Here is a 25,204-nt window from a genome sequence, read left to right as displayed (position 1 = left end):
ATTTGTCATCTCGTATATAACCAAGATGGCTGCCTTACCTGGTACCTTCATGCGTAGGAAAACTAAATGTGAGAATAGTTGCCCCAAAATGGCTGCCTCACCTCTGTGTTATGTTCATGGTTTCTGTATTTTCTGAATGTCCAAAGAAATCATGAAAATAATATATAGTTTAAAGAGCCCTGAGTCCTTTTGGAGAAAAGCACTATATAAATAAAACTACGTATTATTATTATTCCCATTAGTTTATGATCAGTGTCATTTGGAAAAGGCTGACTAAAACACTTATTGCCAAGATGACTTGTATTAAAAGCATAAGTCCTGTATTTCACCCCAAGTAATAAATAGCGGTGATTCCCAAATCTAGTGAAATATTTTTGGTTTTTGTTATAAATTGTGTTTTAATTTCAATACATACATGTCCACTTCCAATTATATTATAGATCTTCAGTGAAAGATGTAGAATGTCATCATTTTTAAACTACTAGGATTCATGCTCAACTTGTCTCTGACATAAATAGTAATAGCAGATTAAGGCCTGTATTCAATTTGGAGCGAAAACTTTTCGCCGATAACGTCATTTCGCCAGGTGGAAAAGTATCGCCGTATTCAATTTGAGAGACTTTCCACCTAGGCGGAAAGTTAATGCAATGTAATAGGCGAAAAAGTTTCGCCTATGAATAGCAGGCGGAAAAAAGAGCAGAAATGGGTTTTGGGGTGCAACGTTGCGGGAACCCCCGTGCAGCTTTCAGACAGTCCCCCAAAGGTAATCTGTGTCAATTTTTTTTTAAATCACTTAAGAACACCCAAAAAAATCACTTTGATTTTGGGGGCAAAAAAAAAAGTTGGGGACAAAGTTAAAAACTAACGACCTTGACTCTGGGGGGGTCCCCAAGTATGCCCCAGGTGTTTTTTTCATTGCAGGTGCTTGCGGCAGGTGGATTTTTCACGTTTTTTTAAACTTTAGCAACTTTAAAATATGCTGACCCCCATTTTCAAGTACCCCAAATTTGCTGGGATATTTTATTTTCTGCAAAAAAAACCTTCAGAATACTATTCTTCACCACTTATACAAAAACGCTATTTAGCCAGTTTAAAAACACCAAATACTTTCAGCAAGCCAAATCCGGGGGTAACCATAGCTAACCCCCATGTCAGAGCATCTTTTGGGGGGTGTCAGGCTGATTTCCACAACTCTGACAGGACTTTCCGCTTGTTTAAGTTTCGTCTGGTCCCGTTTTCGCCTACTTTCAAACTGAATACAGCGATACACGCGCAATATTTTTCCACCTGCAAAACACGTGATATAGGGGAAAAGTCAGAGAGGTGAAAAAGTATCGCGGCTCAGCTCAAATTGAATACGGCCTAAATATCTGAAAAGTTGAATAAGTATAAAGCTTTATAATTCCGGAACGGATCTCTAGCCTCGCACACAGGTCAGCTCTGGAGAATTACGCTAACAGATCCTTCACATAAATAATAAAAGGAATACAATAATGATATAGACGGTCATAGTTTATTCAAACTAAATTCACACGTGAGCAAGATATAATCCAGAATGACTTTTTCATATCTACTGATAACCAGAAAGCTTAATTAAGAGAGGGTAACGGGTGCGGTGGGTCATGCACTTCTCCCGGTCAATGAATAGGGAGTTGGCTTTGTTGGCGATGTCTTTTTCCAGAGACATCCTCGTGTCCTCCAGGTTCCTGAGAGACTGCTCGGCCTCCTCCAGCTTCTGCTTCAGAAATTCTACGGATTCTGCCAGCTCTCCCACTTCACTGACCAGCCTACAGAGACACAACAATGACCATACTGGGGATAATACAGGAACATGGTTTTACATAGCAGATGCTCGCTCAGGGGCGTTTGTGGGGGAAAAAAGGTTCTGTAACCAATCAGATCTAACTGTCTTTTGTCCTAGTACCATTTATAAAATGAAAAGCAAGTGTCTGGCTGATGATCTGGAATAAACAAGGTGGCTGAGGGAATCAATGGCATGGGCTTATGGTGCGGGTGCCATGTTACTGGAGACCCGTGCATACCCAGTAGACTCTGGCACAATTCTAGTCTACTGCACCGCAGAGAGTCCGCACATGGGCCACCCTCCTCTCTAGTATCCTTTTATCCTGTTATATTAATTAAACGTAAACTCTAGAGAAAATTACTTCTATTTAATTGTATGCTGTATTGTTGTTACATTGTTATCAATATATTTGTTCTCATTGCAGAGCACTTTGATGATAATATTTGGCACTGTATTAGTTACACCATACAGTAGAATACATCCAGATGGTAATAATATGAAATATTTATTCTCTTTAAAAAAGGCTGATCCTCAAAAACATATGTTCCTGATGTGAAGCACCGACAACCTATGATCCTACTAGGAAAAAAATTGGGAATTGGTATGTAATGCCGGTGGACTAAATACCCGACCCGTCAGGATCCCAGCTGGTAAGTACCCTAACCCTCCCCACCCCCCCCAACCCAAACCCTCCCTTAGTGGCGCCTAACCTCCCCCTGGTGATGCCTATCCCTAACCCCCCCCCCCCTTCCCGCACCCTAAACCTAACCCCCCCAGTGGCGCCTAACACTAACCCCCTCTTCCCCTAGCCTAACCCTAAGTCCCATCGGGGCTGCCTAAAACTAATCACTTCCCCCCCCCCTACGGCTAACAGTCCCTGCTAACTTTCGTTCGGGATTTCGGCGTATGTCTAAAGATGGGCGTCGGTATTTAGACGCTTATCTTTAGTACAGAGTCGGGCTACCAGCGTCGAGATTCCGACGTCCGGTATTTCGGACGCCGGTAAATAAACTGCATCCCAAAAAATTGTTCTGAGCAAAGAGTGATGCCACACCTTAAAACCCTAGTAATTTTTGTATGAATATATTTATGTACTGTATATCCATCCAGGTGGGACCACAGAGAGTCCTGTAACAGTCTATCTAATAATACTCACTAATTACATGAAAACAATTGGATAGAGTAACTAAGGTCGCATGGGCCGATGGAATTTCAGAAACACAAAGGGTAAACCCATGCTGTGAGGCACGCAAAGCACATATAATACACCTTACAATTTCCATATAGGGCCATATTCAATTTAATAATTTATCGCCGATGACGTAATTTTCGCCTGTTTCACTTATCCCCATATTCAATTTCAAAGACTTTTCGCATGTGCGAAAAGTCTTTGTGAAAAAACGGGGATAAATTTTCTCCACTGAATAGATGGCGAAAAAAAGTGCAGAATTGGGGTTTAGGGGTGCAGAATAAAAAAAATAGCTTGCAGCCTTAATGTAATCTGTGTCAAAAAAATTGTAAAAAAAAACCCTTAGGACACCCCGAAAAAAGATACTTTCATTTTGGGGGTGAAAAAAAAAATGTTGGAGGACAAACTTGAAAACTAGTGAAAATGACTTGGGGGGGTCGGGTGTGTTCCTAAGTATGCGGCAGGTGTTTTCCAGAATGCGGCTGGTAGCGGCAGGTGGATTTTTGAAGAATTTTTTAAAATGACTTTAGGGACTTAAAAATATGCTTGCACCCATTTTCATGTACCCCAAATTTGATGGGACTAGTTGTTTTTTCCCCCCAAAAAAAACCTAAGTGCTATTCTTCACCACTTCTTCAAAAGCCACATTTATTCACCTGCCACGGCTATTTAAAAACCCTGACTACCTTCAGCAGGCCAAATCGGGGGTACCCATAGTGATCCCCCATGTCAGAACATCTTTTGGGGGGTGACAGGCTGATTTCCCCAAAAACTGACAGGACTTTGATACTTACCTTTCCGCCGGGTACCGTTTTTGCCAGATCCTAATTGAATACGGGGTGTAAGCGGCCACATGCCCGATACTTTATACCTGACAAAAACGGCGATGATGGCGACAAGTCTGACTTTGGACTTCGCCTCAAATTGAATATGGCCCATAGATGTATAAGGAGATTTGTTGTTTGCCGAGTTGTAAAGTAGATGCTGTCTATTTTTTTTATGACAGTTTTTGCAAATGGTGTCTGTGATTTGTTTACAATGTATTAAATAAGGCCCCTAGGTAAGTGGATGTGTGTTCTTTCTCATAATAAATAAATAAATATATAACTTAACAGACGAGCCCCCACACAATGTAGAGGTCTTGTACACACACAGTACTATCCTTCCAAAATGAACAGGTCTTTCTTTCTATTTATTTATTTTTTAAACCAGCTTTGACATTATTGTTGCTGAGTTAAAAGCTACAAGCACAGTTACCACCCTGTGACTCTACGACTAGTGTGGTACCACAGGTCCCAGCATGTCATGTCAGCCTTTGCAAACTAAAATAAAATTGCAAGCTCTCAGGGCCAAATGACTGACAAGAGGGGCCAAAGTCTTTCAAAAGAGTCCCCTTACATGAACTATATTTATTTTATATTTATTGCTAGTTAGCCAGTAAAAAGCATTTTTTTTTTTTTTATTGTTTGTTTTTTAATTTGAGAAGACCTATTTTCAGCAATCAGTGCTGTAGCCAGTGCCCCTGGGCAAATTCGGGTTTTAAACTAACTTCTCACTAGATCCAACCTACGCGTTTCACTAACCGGTACACATAATACAAAGCTGAGCCCATTCAAGTGGCAACTTTACAGGCCAGGATTGGTAGTTACTACACAAAAATAGATCCAATCTGGTAACTAGTATCCAGTACCAGAATTGACCTAACTGCTTGGAAAGAGAAGGCTCCAACCTAGAGGTGACTATACAGAGATCAACCCATTCTGGTACACTACAAAGCCAACATCAATATATGGTTATTCCACAAAGCTGAGCCCAGAGTGTTAAATAAACAATGGCTTCCACATAGTACCTGGAGCTGCCATCAGGCAGTGCTATGCTCGTCTCAGATAAAACTTTGTTTCCTGTTCTGTTCTGCACAATCTACTAATAAGGTCGGTGGGGACCATTTACTAATACGTCATTGATGCACAGTTTGCGCTAAGCTATAGCAACCAATGCGACTTTCATTGTTAAATTAGAGCTGATTGGTTGCTGTGGTGCAGGGCAAATGCAATGTTAGTAAATAAGCTCCAGTGGAAACTCTGTCTCCTGGTGGGCGCCCTTTTTATCCTACCCACCTGACCTGGGGATCCTCGCTGTCACTATCATTCTGACCACAGAACCTTCACTGTGGCTATTGCTACTAGCTAAAATGATCCATATTAACAGCCACATTCAGCAGGATCCGGAATGGTAGTGATGCTCTGCGCTGCAGACTTACCGGAACTGCGCCGGGTCCCTGCAGAGTTCTACATTGGGTCTGTAAGAGCGCTCATATAGCCGGGTCTCTGCGACTTTCATGGGGGCCTCTTTATCTTTAATAGCCTGCTTAAGTGCAGAGATGTTTTTCTCCTGCCCTCCGATCTCATTCAGGATCTGTGTAGGGAAAAAGAATATAGGATTACAATGAAGTATTAACCGTCCCTCGCAGCTTCTGTAGGTGCTCAAATATCTACAAAGGATAGAGCCAGAAGGTTGTGTGGTACATAGGTAAGTTTATTTAAGCAGAGAACACGTCGGATGGAGATTAAGTGAACGGAGATGAAGTACCAGCCAATCATCTATGCCATCAGAAATTGTGGGGCCCAGTACTGACAAAATGGGCGGAGCTACACTGGGGGGTGGGACATCAAGGGGAGGGAAATCTGGCTGGACAAGGGGGAGGGGGGGGTACAGGGAAAGCTGGCTAGACTAAAGGGGGAGGTACAGGGCAGAGAAGGCTGGCTGGACTGGGGAGACAGAGCAGGGAAACCTGGCTGGACTAGGAGGGGTGGTACAGGGCGTAGCTGGCTGGACTGGGCAGGGAAGGCTGGCTGACTGTGGGAGCGACAGGGAAGGCTGGCTGGACTAGGGGGGTGGCACAGGTCAGGGAAGGCTGACTGGATAAGAGGGGGGAGGCATAGGGAAGGCTGGCTGGAACAGGGGGATGGACAGGGAAGGCTGGTTGGAATAGGGGGAGGAGACCCGGCCCGGGTGACAGCGGGCCAGCGGCAGCCAAGGATGGCAAGCAGGGAGAATTCATATACAACTCTAGTGGAATTTCACCAATCACAGCTCGCGGACCGGCAGCCAATCAGGAGTGGCCGCTACAGCCGCTCCTGATTGACTGCCGTTCCGCAATCTCAGGCTCACTTACGGCCACAGGTGATGATTGTATAATTTCTCCCTGCATCTCTGGCTGCCGGTGCAGCACCGCTGCAACCCGGGCCCTATGGCGGCCCTGCTTCTAACCGCCATGTCACAGGCTGTGCTTGAAAATTGACAGTCAGGAGCTGATTGGCTGGTCCAAGGCTTAATTAATAAATAGACCCCTCAGTGAGCTGCAAATACAGCAGGAAAACTATAAACTCTGCACACGTGCTATATGGCACAGTGCCCCTGTATAGAATGTCTATTTGACACCAAAACATTTCCTTTCACACACTTTGAAGAAAACTGGGACTCCCGGGGAGGGTTTGCCGAGTTTGTGGGACTTCAGAGTGTCAAAACGGGATAGTCCCAAGCAAACTGAGATGATTGGCCGCACTATATACTAGTCACTGTTCAGGTCTATAGGTAGCTTTAAGAAAGCTAACTGACTGAGCCAAGTAACAGATATCACCTAGAGACCTAGGGGTAAATTTACTGACGTGAGAGTTCTTAGAAGTGAGTTTTAAAAGTGATGTTGCCCATAGCAACCAATCAGATTCTAGCTGTTATCTTCTAGAAGGAGCTATTTAAATGTTAAGTAGAATCTGATTGGTTGCTATGGACAACGTCACTTTTAAACTCATTTCTAAAAACTCACGTTAGTAAATTTACCCCCTAGTGTGACATTTTATTTTAGAAGTCATATGCTTGAAAACGTATTTTTGCTGTAGGAATCTCTACCAAGCCAAGGGTTTAGGACACATTGCGTTAACATAGTAAGACTTGGTCTCTGTCCTAGGTGCTGAATAAGTGACACATCTAAACCTGACATGTATCTGGAATGCAAACAAACTACATTTAATTTAAATATACTACATCATCATGTGTCCTGTGACCTATTATTTCCATTCCTACGGAGTTGCATGTATCCATTTTGCCTCGGGCTACAGCATGGAAATGATATGCTAATGATCTTTCCCATCACTGCCAATATGAACAATGTCTTGTGATAGATAAAGTACCAACCAATCCACACCTATCATTTTGTAAACACAGCCTGTAACGTGACAGTTAGGAACTGAATGGTTGGTACTTTATCTCCGTCCACTTTCTCTCTCGCCAAGGCTTAGTACATAGACCCCTATATATTTGGAATGTATGATCAATCTCTTACTTACATTTCTCAGGTGGCTTTCCATCTTCCTCTTGGCATCTTCCACTTCCTCACAGCGCTGGGCGAAGGCGCTGTTCACAATGTCGCACTGAGACTGCAGGTCTTCTGCTGTATCCTGGAGAATATTGTCAATCAGAGAACGGAGATTGATGGAGGCCATTCTCTCTCTCTCAGCCTTATATATGATTTCATGGCTGTACTGGGCCCACGTCTCAGGTGTGGAAGTGCTAGGGAAAGAAACGGGCACGTTTATTGGCTTATACCACCCAGTGCATTACTAGATACGAGCAGGGGCACCGGGAGTGGATACTCATTACCCTGGCCTGTTAGAGGGGTCCAGTAGTGTCCCAGGAGAGCTATATGTCACTCTGCATTGTGTATAGTATTTCACTTTTTTCCTGAGGTGACGTTGCAACACCACCTGAATTTGGCCACGCCCGCTCAGTAATACCCGGGCCCCGCAAATGTCTCAACGGCCCTGGATATGAGACATCTATATGTGACAGTTTATTGACACTTCAAAAGGAATAAAGCGGAATCCTTCTGATTATATGTAAAACCTTGATCTGGTTGCAGAAGAGGTGAGGACTAAGCAGCAGCTTTTTTATCCCACCAAACATCTATGGCCCAGATTCAGAGCCGGACGCTCTGAATTGCTCTGATCGCAATACGATCTGGGCATTACATTACCGCCCATGATCGTCATACCGGTGGAATGTATCAACTGGCACACGCAGGGACAGGGGCTCCATCCCTGTGATGTGCCAGAAGTGCTGCTGTGGCTTCTGCGCATGCTAATGATAATTGGGCCCCTATGTCCACTGTGCTGCCAGGAGTCTGTGCCCAGCAGTGTTGTGGACAATAGTATGCTGCCACCTTGGCGGTTAGTGGAGAGTCTGGAGACAAGGTGCAGGGCCATAGTAGTCAGTGCATGGGGCCGTGGCAATTTAGTTGCCCCGGGGCCCCCACAAGCCTTAATCCGGCCCTGATGTCACGTGTGGGTCTGCATAGGAGCTTATGCCTGTGGTCCCTCTCCAAGCATGATCAAGATATCCATTACACTAAATATATATATATATATATATATATATAAATAATACTGTATGGATAGGGCTGCTTGAAAAGTAATGAGACTGCCTCTGTGTTTCTGTCCCATAGGTAGACGTGGAACGCTATGCTGGTTATTGTGAAGCTCATACATCGTTGTGTCAGAACCTGCGGTTGGACTGCCATAGTCTTCTTTGTGTGGTCACAGCGAGTGGAAGATCTTCGTACGTTTTGTCATGGCGGATGAGGAAGACGTGTCTGTGAGATTACGTCAGAGATGTGTGATGGTATTTGAAAAAGCGGAAATGAAACTCATGAAATGTTACGGCAAGCATACGGTGGAGAAATAATTAGCCGTGTTGCCGTATTTTGCCGGTGGGAGCACTTCAAAGGGTAATAGACGAGTGACTGACGAAACACGTTCTGGGAGACCATCCACCACGGTTACAGATATCAACATTGCCAAAGCAGCGGAGATGTTGCAAAATGACAGAAGGTAACTTTACACCAACTTTGGGCTTCACTGGGCATCTCATTCCAATGGGTTCAGCATATTGTGACAAAGGAACTGAAAATGCATCGTGTGTGTGCCAGGTGGGTACCCAGAAATCTCACAGAAGAGCAGATGCGATGACGAGTTGAATCGTGCAAGAACACCGTTCGAAATGTCGGAGAGGATATCAGATTTCCTGACATCGATTGTGACGTGTGACGAATCGTGTATTCATCATTATGATCCGGAATCCAAACAACAGTCCTGTGTATGGTAACCCGCAAATTCGCCTCTGCCCAAAAAATTCCATGTGATTCCTTTAGCGTGTAAAGTCATGCTTCTGCTGTTCTTTGGTGCACGGTATGATCCTACAGCACTGGGTTCCCCGTAGAACAGACAAATAATGGTGACTACTATGCAAATGTCCTGGAAACCCATTCGCGTGGAGCCATGAGGAAGAAAAGACCACATCTGCTGAAGAAACAGTGGTTTTTGCGCAAAGACAATGCCGACCACATGTTACATTGGCAGCACTGACTGAAATTAATGGGACAGCACTGGACCACCCTCCATATAGCCCAGACTTAGTGCCCTGTGATTTCTGGGCATTCGCAACCCCGAAAAAACAACTGCGAGGTAAGAAGTTCTCAACGAATTAAGTGAAAATGCCAAAGTCGTAGACGCTAAAAGTGATGTCACAAAACAGACTACTGCTCGTCTTTGAGTCGTTGTTGAAACGCTGCAAAAAATATATTAAATGTGAAGGACGCCACTTTGAAAAAGAAAAATGTTCAGATCCTGTGGAGTCATCTGATTCTGAATAAAAAAAAATCAGTCTCATTATTTTTCAAATCAAACCTTGTGTATATAATATATATATATATATATATATATATATATATATATACACACACACACACACACACACACACACACACACACTCCATTCATTAGTGCGACAGTTTCATGGAACAGTAGCAATGAAGGTTGACTAATTTGTCAATATCGGCGTAGTACTTATAAGGAACTACCTTGAGGGCATTTTAATTCCCATTCATATAGTTTTTTTTTCTCCAAAATTCTCTGTAAACTAGTCACGTTACTGCAAAAGTAGATTTTTTTTTTTTTTCAGATAAATTTGAATTTTGACACCTACAGCAATACTCTCTACATTGTCTTTAACGTAATCATCCATATCGCAGTAGATCTAACGTAGCGAGTCATAGCCATAACCTTTAAACCGCTTTGAATTTTGTCTGTATCTAAGCAATATGCCACAATGTTGGGTGAATTTGTTACTGTATTAGTGACTCTGAGCTAATCCTCTGCTGCCATCTACTGGCCTTTGTGATGAATGATCAAAACGTCGGCAGCCCTTGATGGAAGTGTAGAATACTGCTGGTTAGGGACAGAGATGAGATATTTCACTGGACTGATAGATTTATGAATAAGAATTTATCAATTAAACAAATATCACTGACTTAGGATAATGGATACAGACTGATAAGCCTATATATACACATGCTTATATTTTGCTTTAGTGATATTTTGAGGATATTATTAATCATCATATACTGAAAGCCAATCCCAGTGAGATATAAGGATATATTACCAGCGGTATTAAATAAGTTTTAATACACTAAATTTCTTTCTTTCATGAACATTATTATTCTTTTGTTATGTTTTGATTCTTGATTGTTTTTTAAAAATTCCGCCAGATTGGTAACCCCAAAAATGACATTATTTTAATCATAAATCAAAAAATTATGGCCCTCATTCAGAGCCGCTCGCTATTTGCGGTCGTTCATTCTAAAACAAGGGGTGGCTATTCAAATGAACCGTTCGCTAATTGCGGTCTGTTCACGCCTCTAAGTCTGAACGAGCGAGCAAAATTTGCGGTTGTAATTTTGAAAAATACGCCCCCTTGCCGCTCGCACCATACGTCATGTCAGCTATTTATTAGATTAATCGAGTACATCGTACAGCGTATGAACTGCTCGCTATTCTTGTGGCTGGTTTTTTCAACCGCTATTTTGCGAGCAGTTCTGAGTAAAAAAAACCAAGTGACGTGGTCAATGACGCTGCTGTATTAATTATGCACACCCATAAAACGCCCGTTTTGACCTTTAAGCACGCCTGCGTTCGAATTCCACACCCCCGTTTTCAAGCACCTTCCCCTGTTACCACCCACATACGCCTCCTTCTGTCACTCAAAATAGCAGGCATTCACTATATAGTGAACAAACGATTTTCGGCCGCACTGACTGGTTCGCGCATGCGTATTAAAATCCGTACGCATGCGCAGATGGCCGAACATCGGTCAGAACGAACGGCCGCTTACGAGCGGCTCTGAATCAGGGCCCATGTTTTAACTTTTTTTCTTTGATTCTTTCTTTGACGTATGTATGTATAGAGAGAGAGAGAGAGAGAGAGAGAGAGACAGACAGACAGACACACACTGTGGTAGCACATCAGTAATAGGATTCATTTGCATAAAAATAATTCCGGTAGATACGAAAGTACTACCCATCATAACAATCCTTTATTAACTGTGTCAGCATCACAAATAATATTATGAGCCAACGATAATCATATTACTAGTGCGGGATCATAATCCCTTTTTTTGCATGATCTTGTGTGTGTGTATATAGCACGGTTTCCTTTAGAAATAAAAATCTCAGACATAAATCTATGTAGTAGTTTCTGGATGAGAATATTATGAACACAATGCTTCGTGGTGGGATTGGCAGCAATGTAAGGGGCACCAGCTAACATCTTGCAGAGGGCACCAAATTGGTTTTGATAATCATGCTCTGTAATGTAGCACTAGCATGAGAGGGCTGGCAATGTTTCGTCTGATACTACACACAAGCAGGAAGGCCAGGATCACCTACCACCGACCCACAGTGGAAAAATTTGTGGTATGGTTTATCCAACCGCAATTGATATATCAAAAAGCTATGATCAAATACAACATGGGGCCTGATTCAGAGATGTATGCTATTCCGATGTTTGTCCAGTTGAGTGACAGTCAGCAAACTGTGCATGTATCGGACTCGCACAGCGCAAGTGTTAAGGTACATTACCATAGTCACTCGCAGTGACGACTTACTCGCAGTGTGACTGACATTCAGGGAGCGTCTGTGGGGGGTCATGGGGAATGGCGGTAAAGAACGTAAATGTGTCGCAACTGTTTTGGCGTGCAGTCCTGTACGCAGTGAAAGTGACTCCAACATCTCAGTACACACTGCCATTCTGCGCGACCATAGGGCTAGTCAGTAGTCCGATTATCAGAGGATCTGCAACCAATGGTGCGTCTTTGTACAAAGATGCCTGGATTTGTAAAGCTGCAGGTGGGCATCTCATTACATATCCCGGTGGCTGCAACCTTTGCATATTCTCGCACGGCAGCTGTGTACACAGACACAGCAGTGACGGCATTAGTGTACAACTCTGAATCAGACCCACAGTCCCATATGACTATTATTCAACACAGATTTTTCCAGTGATTCCTGTATAATACATAGAGCATCTTAATGACCGATATCTACAAACAGAGAACATGTGATCTCTATACAATACACAGTGCATTATAGTCACCTCTATACAATACAGAAAGCATTCTAGTCACCTATATACAATACAGAGTAATCTAGTGACTGCTATACAATACAGAAAGCACTCCTGTGACCTCTATACAATATAGAGCTTTCTAGTGACCTCTATACAATATAGAAAGCAATTTAGTGACCCCTATACAATACAGAGAGCATTTTAATGACCTCTATGCAACACACAGTGCATTCTAGTGACCATTATACAATACAGTGAGCAACCTAGTGACCTCTATACAATACAGAGCATTCTAGTAACTTCTATACAATACATAGTGCATTCTAGTGACCACTACACAGAATACAATGCATACCAGTGAATACTATTCAATGTCAACCTTGTCCTGTAGGCTACTATAAAAAGGCGGACCACTAACTCTCTAGTGGTTTTACCAGGGGATGGTGTTCAGGAGCTAATTTAGGTGTTACTGCCCCACCACACATACACACACACATATCACATTACATTACTGCTGGCTTCGCCCCTTTATGTCGGGGGCGTTCCTGATGCCTCTGGACAGTCAAGGTAGCCCTAGATTCATTCCAGACCTCCTGAAGGGCAATTCGCTGCCTGCAACCCCCTTACCCCCAATGGTTGCAAAATGATAAAATAAGTCAGAATTACAAAAAAAATAAATAAAAGGAAACACTCAGCCTCCGGGCTGCCCCATCAGGTCAGTGTCCCATGATGCAGGGGTGACTTCCATGCCACCGCCGAGCAAGTGGCGCCTCTAGGCACGGGTCTTACATGCCTAGTGGGAAATTCACCGCTGGTCATATTACAGTTTAGAAAACTTCTAGTGGCTTTACAATACAGAGCCAGCCCAGCAGTTACACTCTGTCCAATGGTCACTTAAGGGCTCTACTTTTTAAAGGGCAAAGAGCCCCATCCCCGGTATAGAGATTTGCCCTATACATCAAAGGGTCACTGCCAGCTGCCACCGAAGAGAAGATTCATTGGGTCTCGCCAGCAAAAGATTTGACATGCAAAGCATTAAAAAGTCCCACCGCAATCCTGCGTTCGTCATCCCCATTCCAGAGTGGCAACCGCAGAAGAAAAATAATTAAAATAAAATTTTTTCAATTGGGATTTTTTTTTTTTTTTTTAAATGTTTTTGAATTTTTCTATGTCTCTAAATATTTTTCTTTTAGTTTTCTTTTCTTCCCTTTTGGCTAACCAATTGACTCATGTGCATATACAGTGTTATTGGCAAAGTGGTAAGTTAACTCCAGCCCGGTATTGCCAAGGCACAGGAATATCACTAACGCAGCCTTGGTGAGATGTTATTCATGAATTATGGATATAGATCGTTTTCTTATCACTGCAATAAATTTTTATGGAAAACCAGCCCGGTCACAGATCTAAATAAATAGGTCACAAAGGATTAGATCCTAAAGGTCTTCTAAAAAAAAATAAAAAAAAAATATTGAATTGCTCAATGTTAAAAGTTGTTTGATACAATATCTATTAGGCTTCTTGTCTATCTCTGATTACAGTGGTTCTCATGGGAAAATATCAAACTGCTAGAAACACTTGTATCATGGTGTTACTTCCAGATTTGGAATCTCAGCGACATCGGAAAACCCGCAGTGTCGAATTTTCTGACTTGGGACTGCCGATACTCAGGGTCGCCGAGAGGGAGGGGAGCGGGTACTAGTTACCCGGGCTTGTTGGTCAGGACGGGCTTGTGCCCGAGTATGACGCTGCCCCCCCTCCTCCTTTTTACCTGTCAGCCGCCCTGCACACGCTGCTGTGTTCTGGAGTGCAGTGGGAGACCAGGGAGACTGCTCACTGAAGTCTCCTCTGCTTGTGATCACGCTCCCCCTGGATTTGCGCCAGGCTGAGGGTCTCACAGCGCCCCCTCACCAGCGTGCAGCGACACTTGGTGGTGCAGCAAACAGGGTTATTCCTCTTCTAAGGGTGCGTGGCTACACCTCCTGCGATTAGGCCACGCCCTGTTAGTAATAGGGCCCGGGCTGGCTCTCTATGGCCATGACAATACTGGATTATTATACAGAAATTGTGCACAATTTTGCACAGAGAAGATAGATTTCTCCTAACTCTCATTCACCTCCTAATGTAGATAAGTACAGAATATAGCTGTGCATGGTGTGTGCTCTAGGCACATGTACTCCCTACACTTTGTGTCCTTACTTGTCTTCAAGCTTAGAGGAGTTGTGATGAAACTGGATTTCAGTGCTCTGATTATTTAATCTGCCGCATTTGACATCAATGTCGTAGGCTTCCACTTTATCTGACCAGTCCATCTCCAGCTTTTCCTTGGCATCTCTGTTCATCCTAAAGGAGACAGAAATCACGTAATTATACATACGCTGATCGGCCGATTGTTTAGCACTGCGATCGCACTGTGATTTTGCACGCACATAGGAATCCATTGCAGAGTGAGTGACAGGTTGTGAGCGTTTGGGGGTGGTGACAGGGGAGGGGTCAGAGAAACGCAGGAGTGTCTGTCCATTGGAACGCTGTTGCATGGGCGTGCATAAAGTAGCCACTGCGATTGCATACGCAGCTTGAGTCTTCACTGCGAGCGAGGAGACTTGCAGTTTCTGCGGCTGGTCAGACCTGGTGTAAATGCTGTGTGATGGGCCGATGTGTACGCAGGAGTGCGAGGTAGTACGGATGCGAGAAAGCAGCAGTGGGCATTTCTATGTGGCAGGCGTTAGCATGCATTCGCAGCTGTGCATACAAAAACGATCCTTACTGAATCAGGCCCTCAGTCCAGAGTAATGGTGATACCAAGATAACACTCAGTGCCAGAGATGCAGGAAAAACGCATACTTACCTACTCTCCCAGACTGTCCGGGAGATTGAGAGGGAGAGGAGGACAGCGAGAGGAGGAGAGGAGGAAAGCGAGAGGAGGAAAATGGGAGGAGAGGGAGAGGAGGGGAGGAGGAAAGAGAGAGGGAGAGGAGGGGAGGAGGAAAGCAGGAGGAGAGGGAGAGGAGGAGAGAGAGGGGGAGAGGAGGAAAGCGAGGAGGAAAGCGAGAGGGGGAGAGGAGGAAAGTGAGAGGAGAGGGAGAGGAGGATAGCGGGAGGAGAGGGGGAGGAGGAAAGCGGGGGGAGCAGAGGGAGAGAGAGGAGGGGAGGAGGAAAGCAAGAGGAGGAGAGGTAGAGGAGGAAAGCGGGAGGAGAGGGAGAGGAGGGGAGGAGGAGGAGAGGAGGGGTTGAGGAAAGCGGGGGGACGAGAGGAGGAGAGGGAGAGGAGAGGGAGGAGAGGGAGAGGAGAGGGGGAAGAGGGGAGAGGAGAGGGGGAAGAGGGGAGAGAGGAGGGGAGGAGTAGAGAGAAAGGAGGAAAGCGAGAGGAGGGGAGGAGGAAAGCGAGAGGGGGAGAGGAGGAAAGCGAGAGGAGGAGAGGCAGGAGGAGAGGGAGAGGAGGAAAGCGGGAGGAGAGGGAGAGGAGGAAAGCGGGAGGAGAGGGAGAGGAGGAAAGCGGGAGGAGGAGAGGGGGAGGAGGAATGCGGGAGGGGGAGGAGGAATGCGGGAGGAGGAGGAATGCGGGAGGAGGAGAGGGAGAGAGAGGAAGGGGAGAGGAGGGGAGGAGGAAAGCGAGAGGAGGAGAGGCAGAGGAGGAAAGCGGGAGGAGAGGGAGAGGAGGAAAGCGGGAGGAGGAGTGGGAGAGAGAGGAGGAAAGCGGGGGGGAGGGAGAGGAGAGTAGTCAGATTTTAAAAAGCAACATCTGGTGAATAATGATGACTCCGACACCCTGTGTCACCTGGCTTGGATGGGGCACGCCAGTGCTCCTTCTTGCCCAGGCTGCTAAAATGTCCAACTACCTCCTACCCCTTCAAAACCACTTTTTTCAATTAAGCAGACTTTACTGCTTTTCTCCTTAAGGACTTGGATAAGACTTATTTATGGCTTAATTAAATCTGTGTGTACATGATTCATCTCCAGTGGCGTAACTAGGGTATGTGGTGCCCAGGGCAAGATTAAAAATTGAGCACCCCCTATGTGCGCGAGTCGAAAACCTGGGCGGGTCCACTGAAAAAATGGAAGCATGTCAACGTGACACACCACCGTTTCTCGTCACTCTGGGAACATTCATTTTCATTCCATATGCACCTTAATGCCTCCAGTAGTAGTGCCCCTCTTGCAATGCCCACTGTAGTAGTGCCCCTTATGCAATGTCCCCAGTAGCAGTGCCCCAGAAGTGCATCCTTATACAGTGCCCCCAGTAGTGGTCCCCCCTATCCAGTGCCCCCAGTGGTGGTCCCCCTTATCCAGTGCCCCCAGTGGTGGTCCCCTCTATGCAGTGCCCTCAGTAGTGGTCCCCTCTATGCAGTGCCCCTTACACAGTGCACTCAGTAGTGGTCCCCTCTATGCAGTGCCTCCAGTAGTGGCCCTTATACAGAGCCCCCAGTACTGGCCCTACTATGCAGTGCCCCCAGTAGTGGTCCCCACAGACAACCAAAAACAATAATATACCTGAATCCCCCTCCTGCGCCCGCTGCTATCCGCTCCTCCGTCCTCCCGGCCCGCTCGGCACTATGGGAGAGACGTCACGATGTCTCTCCTTTCACCCACTGCTGGTGCTGGAAGACGGAGCTCATGAGTGAGCTCCAGCCCAGCTCCGGCTTGTCTGACTCTCATTGGCTGCTAAAACAAACAAGCACACCGCCGCCGGGTAGTACGAGGGTACGACCTGGCGCCAGCTCCAATGTGTTTGTTTACTGTGTAGTGCTACACTAACTGAAACGGACCTGGGCCGTGGCCGGCGGCGCAAGCCCTGGCCTACTCCGCCTAGTTACGCCACTGTTCCTCTCACTCCCTTGACTGTAAAATATGAGGGTTGCCCTCTCATTTTCTAATACTCATGAGAGTATTCTGAAGGGATGGAGTATTCTTGTTTAACAATGGAGCTGTTCAGTCAGAGCAATCTGTGATCCCCGGCAATCATCAATAGAATAGCCTAGCAGATGACAGTGGTGCAGGAAGGGATGGGTACAGGATGCCGGCACTCGGGATGCCGGCGGTAAAAATCCCGACGCCAGCATCCCGATAGGGTTAGGATACCGACATCTGTCGGTAGGTATCCTGACCCTCCCCTTCTCCCTACCCTAACCCTCCCTCTCCGGTGCCTGAATCTAACCTACCCCCTAGTACCTAAACCTAACCCTCCCCCCCCCCTACTGCTACTTACCTTCGGGGTGCCGGATGTCAGGATGCCAGTGCCAGGATTCTGACAGGTGCCGGGATTCCGGCGTCCGTATTCTAAGCACCGGCATTCCCCGTGCCGGGATACTGAACGTATCCCGTGCAGGAGTATTAATGTAACTTAGGAGGAGTTTATTTATATAGTTATTACTGTAATGTTTGGGGACTATTAAGGTTATTTAGTGGGTACTATAGTGTTGTAGTTGGTGATGGCTGTAAAATGGACAATGATCAATGTAATATAATGGGATATTATTGGATAGTGGGAGTGTTTTATGTGATGCAGACTTGGTGGAGGTTATTTATATCACTTTGGTGTTATTTATGATGTAACAGCAGGTAGGAGCTATTAGTTTAACATGAGGACTATTTTATTAATGTAACATTGGGTATATGGAGCAAATTTATCTAGTATATGGGTAAAAAAATTCCATGTGTGTATGATATATGGAGGCATATAAATTAATGATGAGGCTAGTTCGGGGGGAAGGCGGTCTATCTATTCAATGTAGGGGCTATTAATGTAATGTAGGCGCTGGTTGGAGGTGAAGGAGGCCGAGAATGTTCAGTCATTTCTCTGCTTTCCCGGAAGTGCATAGTAACTATCCTTGCAACTAATGCCGAGTACACACTAGACGGTATGTCGTCCTATCCCACGGATCGGAGCGACATATCGGGTACATAGTCTAGTGTGTACCCATGATATGCGCGCTCGCGCATATCATGCTGCTGCAGGGTTGACGGGGGATGTCGCTAACAAGCCATGCTGTCGAATGCAGCATGACACGTAACTCCCACCCGTCGGACTTGGCCTCAGCAAGTGCAAACATGTTGGCTACACATTGCTAAGTGTGTACCCAGCTTAAGTTTAAAACACCAGCAGCAACACCCCATCAAAGCTGCAAGAACAGGTAGAAGATAGCCAGCTGTTCTGAAAGCAGACAGGCTCTGTCATACTGTTGTCCAATCCTGCCCTGCCAGTAGCTATTACCCCGGTATAATAAAAGGTAAATACTAGATTGCACTACTCTTGCCCACTAAATTCCTCAAAAGAGCCTAGTTCAAACTTTCTTCTGACAACAAGAAGCTAGACAGTGTCCCTAATACCCGTTTTACACCAGAGCTAAAACCCAGGTTATTGCAGAGTTAACCCGGGTAGCTCCTTGGTGTAAAAGGGGACAGGTTGGATTCCCTGGTCGAGTGACCCACCAATCCAACCCAGGTAACTAGCAGGGTTTAACACAGGAATGACCCATGAAACCTAGCAGTGTAAACAGCGCGATTCGGGACACGATGACCACCTTCAGTGGCGCTTGGAGATGACGTCATCTCCAAGCGTCCACTTCCACGCCGGAAGAGCCGGGTCACTGCAGACCCGGCTCCGGTTTGAACGGCGCTGACTCGGAAATTTCCTGGGTCGACGCCGGCTAAATTCCGGGTCTGATCCGGTTTGGAACCCTGTTCCAACCTCCGGTTCAGACCCGGAATTTAGGTATAAAAGCGGTATAAGCCAGACACACTATCCCCGTTATCCGTTATACCTTATCTGCTGGATGGTTTGCGCCAAGGTCCTTTTTAGAAGTTCTTGCACATTTCTGATCAGATCTGCTTCCTGGGTAAGAGAAGACAATGTATCACCAGAACTCATTAAACATGCGTATGTCAGAATTACTTTGTCATACGATTAATGCTACAGTAATTTAAATTCAAATGTAAATTTTTCTCACCCTAGGCAAATGTATCACTGAACAGCATTATTGTTTTTCTGGTTTTCAGAACATACCAGATATCTGGATAATAGATCCCAGACCTGTATTAAACCCTGAAATGGTAAATGATCCTATATGTAGCTCTGTAACCGTACCTAACATGTGCCCACAGTGGTGACCTAATAATACAAAGAAGATATTTATAACTGGGGGCGGGACCACACCACGGGCAGTAGGCTGCACAGAAAGAGAGTTAATAGAGGCATGCCTCTGAGTATAGGAGGCGTGCAATTAGCAATGATGGACACCTTGGATGTGTCATGTGACCAGGAAGTGCACTGCAGTGTTTAGAGATCTGAGTTCACTCAGCAGCAGCAAGAGAAAACACAGTGATGCAGGTAGGAGAATCAATGGACACTGAAGCTTAGTGTAGTGAGGGGAGAGTTACAGTGAGTAGGGGGTGAGACAGGCTCCCAGCACTCAGACCCATTTCCATGTTTGCCTCCCCGGCCATTGACCTCACCGCACATCACTGCTGTTAACCCTCTTCCGTTCCACTCCTCCAGTGCCGGATTGACATATGTAGGGCCCCCATACATAGCCTGTACTGGGGCACACCAGCTCTGAGACCCTGCACAGACAGTGTGACTGCAGCAGTAGTTGGGACTTGGAGGAGCAGCATGAATACGCTGTGACACAGGACTGCACAGCACAGTGGATGGACAGCAGAGGGGTTGGGATGGTGATCACGGGAGAATGGATAGCAGGGGACCCCCCACAAGCTAGTTGCCCTGGGACCCCCAAAAACCCTAATCTGGTTCTGCCCTGCTCCCGGTGGCAAGTGCGTGTGGAATCCATTCAGCAATTAATTAACAGTCCCTAACCGCCATGTGATTGGGACAATGCAGTCTCGATAGTGATGGCAGACCAGAGCTCTCAAACCAGGATTATCCTGCTGACATGGCTACGGTTGGGAAGTATGCTTCATTATAGGGAAAATATATATTTAATCAATACAGGCCGTAATGTAGAGATGGATTGACATCAGGCGTATGTGCTCCCACACTGCATGCAAAAAACGAAAATCTGTATATTCACACGCATCTTGCAGTGCGCCCATTGCCTATATGTATGTATGGTTTACTATTACTCCTCCTCAATGCACACTCTCTTCTGCCTACCACTGAGTGCAAAAGATGGATCTGGAAACCGACATTTATTCTTATGTCCAGCCCTCAGTTGTGCTGAGATGCCTTCACTCAAGTTTGCTTACCTGAGAACCCCCCATTGCAATCCTGATACGTTTCTTCAGTAGTAAGTAGGGATTGCCACCGACCATCGATGATTCATAATCATCGATGGTTTATGCCTGACGTCAAATGCTTTTAATGTTGATGGAGGGGAGAACCAGATGGTTTCCCTCCATCAATGGCACAGAATAACCAAATGTTATTTGATTTTTGTTTTTTTACAAGGCGCAGGAACACGGAGCGTAGCTCCACCCCTGATATCCATGAAGCTCCACCCCCAAGGGCCAGTAAGTCAAAGAACAGGGATGACCATCGGTTAGTGAAACCATCGATGGTCATCCATTGCATAGTTGCTATCCATCGATGGCCACTCCCTAGTAGCGAGTGTAGATAGGTGCAGGGTGTTAGAATGAACACTGTCACAACAAATGCAGTTTCTTTTTCCTGTCTAGGGTGTTGCTCTCTGCACTGGTGCTTCTAGGACACTCTGGTCTGTATCTCGGCAGTTTGTTGGATCAGCTGAGTGTGCTAAAAGCACCAGAGCAGAGAGTGACACCCCAGGCAGGATAGAGGAACTGAACGGATTGTGACAGGTGCAAGGTGCTAGAATGAACACTAGACTGTAGATGCGATTGATATGAGTACAACTCTACATTGTCCGTATTCGTGTCTGGAGCATGTGCAGAGCAAAAATAAACAAGATGCGCTCGGCCAACAGACCCACATTCAGCTCTGCATCATCCACAATATTCTCATGATAGATTTGTTTTAGGTGTTTTGTTGCCCTTCGATAGGACAACAGTTAAATCTAGGTCTGTGCATTGGATGCAACTTTATCTATGCAGGAGATCTGCTGTTGTATCCAAGGCTAATAAAAATAGGGGTCAGATCGTGGTCCCCATTTATAATAATGTGGACTGCGATCTGCAGCGCTAATTAGCAGTCTGCTGGAGATCTCTGTGAAAGCACCTGCATTGTGCTGTTAGTACATAGCTACAAACTATAAAATGATGCAGCAACTGCAGTTTCTACCTAATTTTATTGGGAAAAAAGCAGGATAGATAGACCCCTTAGTGAGTGTACATAAATACACTGATCTAATCTTATGCTGGCCATACACGGTGAGATTCAAAGTTGGTAAGATCAGTTGTACAACTTCCCTTGAAATTCTTCCAACGATGTGGTCAAATGGTGCACGCTTGATCGTTACGATCATAGGATAAGATGCATAGAAGTGAATCAGGTTGTACTCAAAAGATCGTAGGTCTCTCTGCAAAACCATCTGATCTGTGATCCAACTAGACGACGGCGGGGAAGCGCATCGGGGTCGCAGAAGACTCAAAATACAACTATTCACAAAAGATTGGTCTGTCCAACCTGTAGAAATTGCCAAAATCGTGTGAAAAATCGTCCCGTGTACGGCCACCATAAGAAATACGAGTACTCACCTAACCAGAAAGCTGCTTTCTCCCAATATGCATAGAGCAGACTTGTGTATATGTATTATGCTAAGTGCAATCTGATTGAACAGGAACTATTTAAAAGATACTGAGATCATCTGCTTTTCCCAAATAGTAATTTATTTGGGAAGATATGGAGCAGTGGTACATGATCTGTGATAGATAGATAGATAGATAGATAGATAGATAGATAGATAGATAGATAGATAGATAGATAGATAGATAGATAGATAGGGTGTGATGTACTAAAGGGGATAATGCGGTAAACCCCCCCCAAATGCAGTATTCGGGGATTTTACCGCATTCCCCATATGTACTGAGCACCAGAATGCATCACTTTGTCCTGGTGGGTAACGCCATCTTCAGCCTATGGGCTTCTTTTTGGGTCTCTCCCCCTGAAATCGGATCCCTCCCATCACCCCTTGCGGCCTTCTGCACATGCGCAGAAGGACACCAGAGGGGCTTCTAGATGTTAAACCTGGAAGTCCCTCTAGCCGGGGGCACCGAAAAAGGACAACTCTTATCCACACTTGCCTACTTTCCCAAAATGGCTTGGATGCTCCCGAAAATCGGGTGGCGCACCCGGCCACCCGAAAAAGTAGTCAAGTCTCCCACAGTGCCCAGACCCCCTCGGCCCCCTCTCCATCCGAGCGCATCCCCCTGCGGCCGCCCACTTAAAGAGCACAAGTAGGCGGTCTGGAGAGTCCAATGACGCCATTTACGGTGAATCGCATCATCGTAGCCTCGCCCCCCACTATACAATGCCCGTTTTCTTTCCACTGTATAGCGCGGGGCGGACCTCGATGATGCAATTGTACCGCCCACTTTCCCAGCCACCACACCCCCTCTCTGCCGACCTGGCGGCAGCAAAGTCGGTAAGTATGCTCTTATCGGGAGAGAGCTGTCCTTTGCGATTTTCAATCTAGGTCAGGGAACTTTTTTTTACCTTTTACCCCAAAATATATTTAGATACGCTGACGTTACCCCATTGATTTGAAAGGAAGGAAATCCTATAGTAGTGCCCCCATAGTTATGCCCCTGTAGCAGTGCCCCCATAGTTATGCCCCTGTAGCAGTGCCCCCATAGTTATGCCCCTGTAGCAGTGTCCCCATAGTTATGCCCCTGTAACAGTGCCCCCATAGTTATGCCCCTGTAGCAGTGTCCCTATAGTTTTGCCCCTGTAGCAGTGCCCCCATAGTTATGCCCCTGTAGCAGTGGCCCCATAGTTATGCCCCTGTAGCAGTGCCCCCATAGTTATGCCCCTGTAGTGCCGCTTGTACAAAAAAAAAAAAAACACCTTAATCCCGCTCCTGCATACGCCGCCGTCCTGTCCGCCCGGCTGCTCCTTGGAACTATGGGAGAAACGTCATGATGTCTCTCCCATAGTGCGCATGGAGAGAGCCGGAAGCTGGAGTTCAGAAGAGAACTCCAGCCTCCGCCTAATGCGGCGCTGCAGGGAATGAGCCGGGTGCCCGCTGGTAATAACCAGCGGGCGTCCGGCTTAGAGCCTCCCTGCGGCACCAGGCTGGAGGTCACTGACGTCGGGTGCAGCGGGTTCGCCGCTGCACCCGGCGCCAGTGACCTCCATTCCTGGGGATAATGGACGGACAGCCGGGCATGCAATGATTCATATGAATGACCGGCTGTCCGTCCATTACCCCCAGGAATTTGTTTTACCCCAAATGGGGTAATTTACCCCTGTTCCCCAACCACTGATCTAGGTACATACTGTGGTAATCAACAGCGGAATGTACCTGATGAGAGGCGGGATGTACTGCATTGCGTATGTGATGCTTAGTACATTCCACCGATAGATAGATAGATAGATAGATAGATAGATAGATAGATAGATAGATAGATAGATAGATAGATAGATAACCAGGCGGCACTCAGAGTATAAACAAGACTACACATAGGTAGCAATGTGATCAACGAGTCAATGCAGCAGCATTTTCATCAGGGTCACACTGTGGAGAGAAGTATCCATTCTTCAGATAGTGAGTGCAGAGCCGAACCCATATATATATATATATATATATATATATATATATATTAATTATAATATAATAGAGATCCTGTTACTGCCCATGTCATCTCCCTCTATAATCTATGTATATATTATATATCTAAACTAATAACAGGGCTAGGGGTCGTGTTGCTGTCCCTGATTATATACCTTCAGCAGCTCCTCCTCCGGCCCATCCCGGACCAGCTCCCCGGCCGCCCTCCGCTCCCTGCACTGCAGGTTATCGCTAGCGATGCTGAGCGGGATCTCGGTGGCGTCCAGGCTCCTCTCCAGCCGCTGCTTCTGCTGCAGCAGGAGCTCGGTCTCGGCCGTCACGTCCCGGATCTCCCTCCCCAGCTCGGACTCCCAGAAGTGGATGTCCAGCAGCCGCTGGCCCAGCTGCTTGGTGGCGTCCGCCTGGCTGCGCCCGGCCCGGGCCTCGCACTCGGCCGCCAGCTGCTTGGACTCGCCGCGCAGCTTCTCTGAGCAGCCCCGGTCGGCGGTGGCCTGGTAGCCGGAGGTGTGGGCGCCCTGCCGCCACTCCTCCAGCAGGTACTTGGCGGTGCGGAAGCCGGCGGTGGCCAGGCCTGACGAGGAGCTCTGGCCGGTGTTATAGGCCGGTTGCACCGTGAGGGCCGGGAGGCATTCCGCCGGGACGCTCTGGGGCAGCAGCGGGCGGGACACGAGCTGCTGAGCGGACATGGTGACTGCTGCACGCCGCGGCGCTGGGTGCTGCTGTCTGTAGGCCTCCGTTACTATGGAGACCGTGTACACTAGCAGCAGGCGCCGCGTCCCGTTGCTAAGGGATCGTTGCCTGGATGCAGGAGGGTGTCAGCCGGGCAGCCAATCACAGGGCGCGTGGGCGTGCTCATCAATACGTAATGCTGGTACAAGGCTGCTCATGAATATGGAATGAAGGGAGTAGGCTGCTCATCATGAATTTATTAATATTTCCTAGTTGTCATGATGTAACGCTCCCCAGCAGTATAATGACCTTTCTGTACACTGACATGTAACCATGAGTGGTGGGAGATGGAGGATGGACATCAAATGATGGGTGGGCTTCTGCCATCAAAACTTTCCATCCAATGGTAACTAACCATCGCATCAAAAGA

General features: G+C 46.3%; 1 protein-coding gene across 1 annotated transcript; it reads right to left on the bottom strand.

The window, feature by feature from the left end:
- Positions 1-1,494: 1,494 nt before the first annotated feature.
- TEKT4 (tektin 4) lies at positions 1,495-24,877 on the bottom strand. The gene is made up of 6 exons (XM_088456214.1): positions 24,261-24,877; positions 19,207-19,277; positions 14,645-14,788; positions 7,340-7,562; positions 5,254-5,408; positions 1,495-1,787 (listed from the first exon to the last, which is right to left on the bottom strand). Exons 1-6 carry the CDS (start codon positions 24,789-24,791, stop codon positions 1,571-1,573), a joined length of 1,341 nt encoding a protein of 446 aa, XP_088312340.1. The 5' UTR covers positions 24,792-24,877; the 3' UTR covers positions 1,495-1,570.
- Positions 24,878-25,204: the final 327 nt, after the last annotated feature.

Source organism: Taudactylus pleione, unplaced genomic scaffold, assembly GCF_031769625.1.
Source record: "Taudactylus pleione unplaced genomic scaffold, aTauple2 ptg000689l, whole genome shotgun sequence".
Lineage (NCBI taxonomy): Eukaryota > Metazoa > Chordata > Amphibia > Anura > Myobatrachidae > Taudactylus > Taudactylus pleione.
Note: the sequence above shows the minus strand (reverse complement) of the source record. Positions and strands in the feature narration are given on the sequence as shown.